At 46.8% G+C, this 10810-nt stretch overlaps 1 protein-coding gene across 1 annotated transcript in view; it reads left to right on the top strand.

Annotated features, from left to right (window-relative positions):
- ELF1 (E74 like ETS transcription factor 1) overlaps positions 1–10328 on the top strand; it is a 113908-nt gene extending 103580 nt beyond the window's left edge. Inside the window, 4 exon segments of the mRNA XM_081328002.1 lie at positions 340–356; positions 362–531; positions 1845–2297; positions 8621–10328. Of these exon segments, the coding sequence (XP_081184128.1) occupies positions 340–356; positions 362–531; positions 1845–2297; positions 8621–9245 (1265 nt within the window). The 3' untranslated portion in view covers positions 9246–10328.
- Positions 10329–10810: the final 482 nt, after the last annotated feature.

Here is a 10810-nt window from a genome sequence, read left to right as displayed (position 1 = left end):
AGATCCCACGGCAGGCAGAGGGCCCTCCGGTCGCCGGGCCCTGGGCCGGGGCAGGCTTGACAGCCCTCTCGACTCGCGCCTGGAAGTAAACCAGCAACAACCGGCGCAGTTCAGGAAACGAGAGAGATTGCGCGGGCGCCGGAAGGCCCTGCCCGTTCCTGGCAATGCCCCCCCCCCCGCAGTATGGGCTGGGCATTCCCCAGCTGGTCGGCGGGGAGTCAAGAACCCTGCAAGGATCGCGGCGCTCCAGCTCCTCGCCGGAGCCCCCTCCTGCCCACCGATGCCTCCTTCCCCCCGCCGAGGAGGAAGTCACCCAGCTGCCATCCTTCTCCTTTCAAGGCAACACCATTTACCTCTGGAGTTCCTGCTGGCCCTGCTCCAGGACAAGGCCACCTGCCCCAAGTACATCAAGTGGACTCAGCGAGAGAAGGGCATCTTCAAGCTGGTGGATTCCAAGGCGGTCTCCAGGCTGTGGGGGAAGCACAAAAACAAGCCGGACATGAACTACGAGACGATGGGCAGGGCGCTCAGGTAGGTGACCTCTCCGGGGGGGGACACTGCGCTTCCCTTACCGGGCCGCAAGGCCTGGAAAGCCTTGGGAGCCAAAGGGGGGGAGGCTCTTGTCTGTCGCCCGACCCACCGTCCGGCTTTCGAACAAACCTCCGAAGCCGAGAGACGTTATTGGACAGCGTTGGAACAGGCAGCCCCTTGCAAACCGACCGGGCCTAAGAAGGGCTGCTGCAAATACCCAAACCGAATTGTTGGAAAGATAAATGGCTATTCGACACAAGCCATCCCGCAACTGAACCCAAAGCTTCTGTTGCTAAACGAGACGGTCGCTAAGTGAGTTTTCACATAATAATGGAGAAGCTAGCGTGGTTCTCCTCCCCCTCCCCCTCCCCCTCCTTCCGTTTCTCCTTCTTTTGCTTCTGCTTCTCCTCCTTCTCTTTCTTCCACTCCTCCTCCTCCTCCTCGTTTCTCCTTCTGCTTCTTCTCCTTCCGTTTCTCCTCCTTCTCCTTCTTCCACTTCTCCTCCTCTTCCTTTTTCCTCTCCCTCCCATCCTACTCCTTCTTCCACTTCTTTGGCTTCTGCTTCTCTTTCTTCCACTCCTTCTCCTCCTCCTCCTGTTTGTACAGTACTTCTGCTTCTTCTCCTTTTCCCACTCCTCCTCCTCCTCCTCCTCCTCCTTTGCCTCTCCCTCCCATCCTTCTCCTTTTTCCACTTCTTCTCCTTCTCCTCCTCCTCCTCCTCCTTCCGATTCTTCTCTCCTTTTCCTTCTCCTTCTTCCACCTCTTCTCTTTCTTCCACTTCTCCTTCTCTTTCTCCCCTTCCTCCTCCTCCTCCTTTGCCTCTCCCTCCCATCCTTCTCCTTTTTTCCACTTCTTCTCCTTCTTCTCCTCCTCTTCCTCCTTCCGTTTCTTCTCTCCTTTTTCTTCTCCTTCTTCCACCTCTTTTCCTTCTCTTTCTTCCACTTCTCCTCTTCCTTCTGCCTTTTCTCCTTCTCTTTCTCCCCTTCTTCCTCCTCCTCCTCCTCCACAGAAGCTTCAACTGGAGAAAAGACTTTTCTCTAGTTGAAGGGCCAGACTTAATACCACCCAACGCCGCTGATTTCTGCCGAGATATTTCAGAACGGGCCGGGGGAGCTACTTAAAAAAGTTTTCACTGGTCAACACCGCTTGGAAATAGCTGCACGTTCTGAAAAAGAAAACGATAATAATAACAACAACAACAACAACAATAATAATAATAATAATAATAATAATAATAACAATAACAATAATAATATAATTTTGTAATTGGCCTTGAAGCTTAACCCTGGCTGCGGCTGCCCTTGCTCCCACAGATATTACTACCAGAGAGGCATTTTAGCCAAAGTGGAGGGCCAGCGCCTGGTCTACCAGTTCAAGGAGATGCCGAAGGACATCATCTACATTGACGACGTGGACCCCAACTCAGGCTTAGACCCGGCCGACTCCACGCTGCTCTCCACCCCCGGGGCCAACCGAGGCCAGGCGGGCAAGTCCAAGGCCGCCCCCGGCCCAGCCTCCAAAGGAAGCGGATCGGCCGCCCTTTTGAAATTGCCCGTCAACGCCAAGTCGGCCAAACTGAAGCAGCCCTTGGAGACTGTCCCGCAGCCCCTGCCTCCCGTGACCCCCGAAGGGTTGAGGACGATGCAGTCGGCCCAGCCAGCCCAGCCCACTCAGCTTTATCGGACAGTCCACTTAATGCCATCGGTGCAGCCGCTCCAGGAAGGGCGGCTGGACGAATCCCTGAATCCTTCCGTTCCGAATATAAGGTGAGGACGTGGAAGCGAAGCTCCACCGTGGCCCAGCTGCCCACAGCCTGAAGGTCCTTTGGCCTCGTCTGGGAAGCCTCTGAGGGTTACAGTGATGATGATGATGATGATGATGATGATGATGATGATGATGATGATGATGGTGATGATGGGTTACAGTGATGATGATAATGATAATAACAACCAACAATAACAATAATGATGATAATAATCATAATAATCATAATAGTAACGTTGGAAGGGACCTTGGAAGTCATCTAGTCCAACCCCCTGCTCAGGCATAATGATAATGATGATGATGATGATAACGACAACAATGATAATAATGATAATGACAATAACAACAATAATGATAATAATAATAACAACAACAACAATAATAATAATAAGTTGGAAGGGACCTTGGAGGTCATCTAGTCCAACCCCCTGCTCAGGCAGGAGAACCTATTTCAGACAAATGGCTGTCTAATCTCTTCTTAAAAACCTCCAGTGATGGAGCAACCCCAACTTCTGGTGGCAAGCCGTTCCGCTGGTTAATTGTTCTCGCTGGCAGGAAGTTTCTCCTTAGTTCCAGGTTGCTTCTCTCCTTAATTAGTTTCCATCCGTTGCTTCTTGTCCTGCCTTCAGGGGCTTTGGAGAATAGCTTGATTCCCTCTTCTTTGGGGCAGCCCCTGAGATACTGGAAGGCTGCTGTCATGTCACCCCTCGTCCTTCTCTTCATTAGACTAGACATCCCCAATTCCAGCAACCGTTCTTTGTATGTTTTAGCCTCCAGTCCCCTGATCCTCTTTGTTGCTCTTCTCCGCATTCTTTCTAGATCTAGAGTCTCAAAATCCTTTTTACATCCTGGGGACCAAAACCGGACGCCGTATTCCGAGTGTGGCCTTACCAAGGCCTTGTCAATGGGAGACACGTACGCAGTGGTGGGATTCAGCCGGTTCGCACCACTTCGGCAGAACCGCTAGCCAATTATTATTTTTTTATTGCCCAGGCGCAGAACGGACTTCCGGAAGCGGTATCCACGCAGAGAACCGGTTGTTCTCCTGTTTGAATCCCACCACTGGACGTGCGCGAAAGGGATCTTGCTACCTTTGGGGAGTTTTTTCCCGCTATGCGAAAAACATAAAAGATGCTTGGGTTCTTTTAGGGTTGTTTCGTTTTTTTAAAAAAAAGTGAACAAGTTGTCTCCGGAGATTCTCCGCCATCCAGCTCACGTTTGTCCCGAAGGTGTTTTTTTTTTTTTTTTTTCCCAAAGGCAACTGGACCTAGTGGATGAGACGCCCAGACGCCAACTGAGCAACGTGATATATGCAAAACAATGTAGTGATAACGCGTGTAGATCTGTAGAAAGAAAACAAAGCAGTTCCCAAAGGCAGGGCACAACACAGGAGAGTAAACCCATCCGGTCAAGATTCAGAAGTCCATCTGCATTTAAAAGACAACAGGCCGTTCTTTCGAAGACGGCAAAGTCTACATTTTTTTATTTATTTTAATTCCATTTATATCCCGCCCTTCTCCGAAGACTCAGGGCGGCTTACAAGCTTAGCAGTAGCCTTCATTCTATGTATATGCCTGCTTATTAGGGCTTTCACACACACACCCCAAGCGGCATTTTTACAAAGTCAGCTTAATTGCCCCCAACAATCTGGGTCCTCATTTTACCTACCTGGGAAGGATGGAAGGCTGAGTCAACCTTGAGCCTGGTGGGACTCGAACCTGCACTAATTGCAGGCAGCTGGTGTCACTTAAGGAGGCATTAGCCCACTGCTCCACCAAGGCTCTTTTGGACAGAGAGGACCGCTGGTTTGAAAGAGGGGGGTCAAAGAGGCCATCTAGGTCAAAACTGAACGGCCCTTTCTCAACAGAGGTGGGGGGGAACACGACACCACCCATCTCCTCTCTACAATACAGTCCTTTCAGCAGTTCCCAGAAGGCTCCACACCCATTTGCACCACTCAGGTGACCCCGAGGACACAGGTAAACCTCCAAGTGGCCTCAAGGACTCTCAGAGAGAGAGTAGTAATGACTGCAAAGAAATACAGTCCTTCCATTTCCTGCCCCCCCCCCCCCCCCCTCAAATCATCATCATTCAGCCAGAACTGAAGAAGCTCCCTGGGTGAGAAGCGAAACATCTTCGAGAAAAAAAAGAAAAACAAAGGAAAAAGTCCAGTTGCTTTTTGAAAAAAAAGGCATCTTTGGGCCCACGTGTCCGAGGTGTGATTGCAGGAGTATAAACGTATACATGGCACAGAGCGGGGAATAATTCCGGAGCTGAATCCAACAGAAAACGAAGCCGGAGATTTTTCTAACACTCGTTTTTTTTCTGTTCCTTTCCCCCCCCTTCTCTTGAATTGTGTTTTCTCTTACGGATGGAGCTGGCATTAAGTAGAAGACCACCGTTGCAAAATTAAAATTGGTCTGATGGGAGAGATAACTAGGTTTGGCTAATTTTGGCGGGAGAGGATTTATAGAAGCATGTCTGTTCTTCTCCTAGCTTGATCTGTAGTTGCCCAGCTGATTTAAGAATAAAGAGCAGAAGAGCTGAAGCAGAAATGTTTTAATTTGGGGTTATTCACAGGCTAGGCAATGCACGGCTGATTCCTCTTTTCCAGCGATTCTGTATTATTCCAGTAATCTAACCCAAATATTTATACTTTTTGCATTTAAATATAGCATTGTTTCTCACGCTCTTTGGGGGGCAAGGGCGTGGAAACTGCAGCCCTGATTCTAATTTTATGTGATCTGCAATGAATGGATCAGACAAGGAAAGCATTCTGTGGAATCGCTTTAGTGATGCACACCACTTGGGCCGTAGTTCCAGATGGGGCCATCCTGCCTTATTTAAGATATTCTAAAATATTCCCTTTTCAGTAGAAAACAAAAAAGTTGTAGATTTAGGAAATAATTGAAGAAGTTGAGGACATAAGAGGAAAGAGAGAAAATTAATCCATGGCGAAAAAAGTTTTTTTAGGATGTGGCTGGAACTCTACTGAAGGATTGAGTTTGTTCTGCAGTCCCAGCAGAGAGAGACAGCTGTCAAATCCCTTGTTTAAAAATTGGTTTACATTTTGAACTAGGATTCAGCAGTAGTGAGAGGAAGGATTAGATTTGATTGTGTACAGGTGCTCGCCATAAAAATGTGGTTTGGGCGGTTGAGATGAAGAAAATGAGAAGTTACGGATTGATCTTTTTTTTAAAAAAATATTTTTTTTACAATACATATCCCCAAAACCCACCCACCCCAAACCACCCCCCTTCTCCCCCCCCCACTTCCCAGAGCTGAATACAGGGTTATAGATATAATAATCATATTCTAACTAAAATTATCCATTATAAAATTAACCAAATTCATAATGTGCTTTAACTCCCCTTTAACATAGATACATTCAAATTATTAAAAACATAATAATAATAACTTAAACAAAAATATAATCAATACTAATGCTAAAATTAATAACAATATCCCTCTAAAATCTACTCATAAGCTAAATGGAACTTTTTAATCCCATATTTGTTATGAATATAATCTATCCATCTCCTCCAAACTGAAATATATCTTTCTTGCGAATGATCCTTCAAATAAGCAGAAATCTTAGACATTTCTGCAAGATTCGATACTTTAAACACCCATTCTTCTATGGTAGGCAAACTATCCTTCTTCCAGTATTGTCCCACCAGTAACCGTGCTGCTGTTATCAAGTTCAACATCAAATTGATTTCTTTAGTATCACAATCTACAACAATACCCAAGTTATGGATTTATTTATTTTATTTTTTATTTTATTTCCATTTATATCCCGCCCTTCTCCGAAGACTCAGGGCGGCTTACAAGCTTAGCAGTAGCCTTCATTCTATGTATATGCCTGCTTATTAGGGCTTTCACACCCCCCAAGCGGCATTATTACAAAGCCAGCTTAATTGCCCCCAACAATCTGGGTCCTCATTTTACCTACCTCGGAAGGATGGAAGGCTGAGTCAACCTTGAGCCTGGTGGGACTCGAACCTGCACTAATTGCAGGCAGCTGGTGTTACTTAAGGAGGCTGATTGATCTTGACTTACAGCGTTGGGCGTAGATTCTGAACGTTGGGCAAATGGGTTTCCCCCTCCCCCCTCCAGCTATTGTTTGAGATTCTAAATTACCCAGAAAAAGTTCAATTAATAGAGAAAAATGAAACGACAAGGCTCCCCTTGTGATATAAAAAAGGAGGGGGAAGTTGCTCGTGGAAACTCGGTTTTTTCCTCTGAAATTTTTGTTCCTCCTTCTGTTTGAGAGAAGTTCTGCTAGTAACACCCAGAAAACATGGAGCAGTCCACGGCTGCAGAACGCAGACTATGGCCACCGCCTCCCTTTTGTTGAAGGTCTACTTTTCCTGGGGGGGGGGGCTTTATCTCGAAGTGCTTCATGATTCTCCAAAGTAGGAAGACCAGAACAAACATAAGGGAGGAAGGAAGGAAGGAAGGAAGGAAGGAAGGAAGGAAGGAAGATGAAGAGGGAGGCAGGGAGGAAGGAAGGAAAATGAAGAGGGAGGAAGGAAGAAGGAAGGAAGATGAGGGATGAAGAAGGGAGGAAGATGAAGGAGGGAGGGAGGAAGGAAGATGAGGGAGGGAGGAAGAAGGAAAGATAAAGAGGGGGGGAGGGAGGAAGGAAGAAGGAAGGAAGATGAGGGAGGGAGGAAGGAAGAAGGAAGATGGAGGGAGGAAGAAGGAAGGAAGATTAAGGAGGGAGGGAGGAAGGAAGGAAGATGAGACAGGGAGGGAGGGAGGAAAAAGGAAGGAAGATGAAGGAGGGAGGGAGGAAGAAAGAAGGAAGATGAGGGATGAAGAAGGAAGGAAGATGAAGGAGGGAGGGAGGAAGGAAGATGAGGGAGGGAGGAAGAAGGAAAGATGAAGAGGGAGGGAGGGAGGAAGGAAGAAGGAAGGAAGATGAGGGAGGGAGGAAGGAAGAAGGAAGATGGAGGGAGGAAGAAGGAAGGAAGATGAAGGAGGGAGGGAGGAAGGAAGGAAGATGAAGAGGGAGGGAGGAGGAAGGAAGATGAGGCAGGGAGGGAGGGAGGAAGGAAGGAAGGAAGATGGAGGGAGGGAGGGAGGAAGCAGGAAGGAAGATGGAGGGAGGGAGGAAGAAGGAAGGAAGATGAAGAGGGAAGGAAGCAAGGAAGGGGATTTCAGGTGGCTTTCCATATTAAAGAAAAACCACGCGGTTCCTTCATAGTTTATGCATGCATTAACCATTAATATTGCAATGCATTTTGTGTTGGAAAATAACCAAGGGAGGTCTGTCAGTGCTGCCCAGATTTGTTCTCTGAAGTAAGAACGACCCTCGACTCCGTTCGAGGCGAACGGTTTACTTTCCTAAAAGCCAAGTGGATTACAGTAGAGCAAAGCCGACACTGAGCCTCGCGTGCCAAAACTTTCCCGGCTTAACTTTTCCCTCTTCGTCCCTTCCCGTTGCCGGTCTCCCCGTTGTCCAGTTCTATTCAAACAAACCGGCCTCTACGGCCTCTTCAACCGTAGACCGGGCGGGGCGAAGCTGCCACGCCATTCCCAGATGCGCGACCTTGGCAGTTGCGTCTCTAGAAGGTACCGCGAGTAGCTAGGTGTCTAGGCAGGTTCTCCATCGTCCAGGTCTACGGTCGTCCCCAGGGTGCTTTTTTTCCAGGAGGCAACTGGACTTTTATTGTTTTTCCCTTGAAGACCTTTCGCTTCTAATCCAAGAAGCTGCTTCAGTTCTGGCTGAACGATGATTTTGGTGAGGACGGGGGGGGGGGGAGGAATGGAAGGACTGTATTTCTTTGCAGTCACCTGGTCGTTAGTACTCTCTCTGAGACTCACTGAGGCCACTTGAAGGTTTTGGGTCTCGGTTTGAGATGCAGACAACAGAGCAGCCCGCGCCCGTCTTCCAACAGTGAAGGGACACAGGGCAAAAAAACCCCCATCCTACAGCCACACCTGGCTTCACCCACAGGTGACCCCCGAGGACCCAGGTAAACCTCCAGGTGGCCTCAAAGACTCTCTTAAAAGAAGGCAAAGGACCAGCGGTCTGCAAGGAGTATAAATCCTTCCATTCCCCCCCCCCTCCACCGTCCAGTCCGAGCTGAAGAAGCTTCTGGGATGAGAAGGGAAACGTCTTCCAAGAAGAAAAAACCAGGAAGCCTTGTTGCCTCCTGGAAAAAAAACACCTTTGGGACTTGAGTCGTTAGCTTTCCCCACCCCCACCCCACTCTTCTCCCTGCCTCCCTCGTGGTTGATGGCCGGCTGGCAGCTTGCCAAGAGTAGGCCTAAGAGGGCAGTTCTGACCCGTACTATTTTGTCTTTCCTTCAACAGGACCATCCAAGCCTCAGGCCAGGTCCCAGTGGTGGTGTCTCCTGGAAGCCAGCAGCTACACACCGTCACACTCCAGACAGTGCCTTTAACAACTGTGATAGCCAGCGCAGACCCAACCTCTTCGGCCGCGCCCCAGAAGTTCATCCTACAAGCCATCCCCTCTTCGCAGCCCGTGGCCGTGCTGAAGGAGAACGTCGTCTTGCAGTCCTCCAAGCCCGTCTCTCCTCCGTCGTCCATCGTTTTTAGCCCCGCTCAGGTCCACCAAGTTCTCACCAGCAACGTCCAGACAATTTGCAACGGGACGGTCAACGTGGCCTCCTCCCCGTCTTTCAGCACCGCCACCCCCGTAGTAACTTTTACGTCCAGCGGTTCCCACGGGGCAGGTGGCCCGCCTCCCAACGCCGTGATCACCTCGGTGATCAAAGCGCCGGAAACTAAAGCCGCCACTGTTCAAGGGACGGTGAAATCGGAGTGCGAAAACGGCGCCGGGGAAGACGAGACGCCCTCCGAGGCCAGCTTCCCGCAACAGCCGTTTGTGGTGATGGTGTCGGCTTCCAACGGGTTTCCTCCCTCTGTACATATCAAACAGGAAAGCGAACAGTCCCAGCCGCTGAGTCCTTACTAATAAATAAGAGGAAAATAAATAAATAAAAGAGTTTTATGATTGCTCTTCTCCTGAATGTGACGAAAACGCCTCCACCAATTGTGTATGTAACCTCTGATTCCAAAGCAAGGCATTATGAAGCTACTTTTAATTTCTCGAGTTATATTTTAGGAGCAATGCTGTAGAGTTGATTGCCAGCTTTGTTGTTTTCCTCCTCCGCCGTATAAAAGATGATCTGTTTCAAAAGGCAGGCATGAAGGAACATGCAGTTTCTTTTTTTTCCTTTTTCTTTTCTTTTTGATCACTGTTCCAAAAATTCGAAAATTTCTTAGACTTCCTGTATTATTTGTCTGTCTCGCGTAGCAATGTAATCAATGCTTTCAAGCAATAGCTAATTTCAGGAGGTTGTGTTTTTTTCCCCCCATGCCATTATCTTGATTTTTTTTTTTAGTAAATTCCAAAGATCTGTTTTATTCAATGTACTTAGAATATATTTTGTTTTATATGGGTATAAAGCAATGGGCGATCTGATCTTCGTTTGTTCTGATGCATTTTGCCCCCCAGCGAGAAAACATTTTGCAAAATGGAAGTATTTTCCTTCTATCGATAAGGATATTTCCTACCACTTATGCATTCTACTTGCTAGATATTTTCTATTTTAATAATGACAATATCTTTGATAGACTGGCTCACGAAAACAGGTGCAATTATTTTTCAGACCATTTAAACCTTGAGGCATAAAGAAGCGTGCTGTTTGCTTTTCTCGATTATTTTTATAAGGAAATGAAAAATAGAAGTATATGGGACTTAACCCGAGTATTTTGAGATTAAAATATTTCTACAAAGTACCTTTTCTATTGTAAATATGTAATTTAATTTCTCAAAAGATTTTTTTCATAAAAGAAGATATTTCCATAGAACAATATTTTATAGATACAAATAAGATCATTATGTTTAGAGCTCTAAAGTTATACGTATTCATGTATTGCAGAATGAATTTGTATTTAAAAGAAAAAAGATTAAAATGTGGGACCCTCTTGAGGCTGTTTCCTCTTTTTTTGTATTTTAATTGGTTTATCACGAAAATAAATCAAGTACAACATCCTTGTATGTTTTTCTTTCTCAGTCTGAAATCTGACGTTAGACCTGTAATAAAATACCGTGTGCAAGAACCAGTGCTTTTTTGTAAAAGAAAAAGGTGCCAGAACTCACACGTGTCGTACAACCCGCCTTGCCTACCCTACAAGGTTCCATTCAAAAAAGGTGCCGGGACTCCGTTCTGGGTGTTCTATGAGAAAAAAAGCCCTGGCAAGAAGGAATCAGATTTAAGATACAGAAGTCTTCATTATTTTGGCAAAAAAACAACAACCCCAAACTCAAAAACCTTTAAGCTATACACTTTGTTGTTTAAAATCAAGCTAAGCTAAGAATCCAAAGGGAGAAATTCAACATAAGGAACGTTAAGAAGCCTCGGAAGCTGGCAGGAATGGTTCAGTAAATAAAATAATTTATTGGCTGCGTTCATCTCTGATCTACTTTACATATATTAAAAGAATCTAGCATCACGTTTAATCCTTCTATTCTAT

Source organism: Vipera berus (assembly GCF_964194415.1).
Source record: "Vipera berus genome assembly, chromosome: 4".
NCBI classification, from domain to species: domain Eukaryota; kingdom Metazoa; phylum Chordata; class Lepidosauria; order Squamata; family Viperidae; genus Vipera; species Vipera berus.
This window is presented reverse-complemented; position numbering and strand designations above follow the sequence as displayed.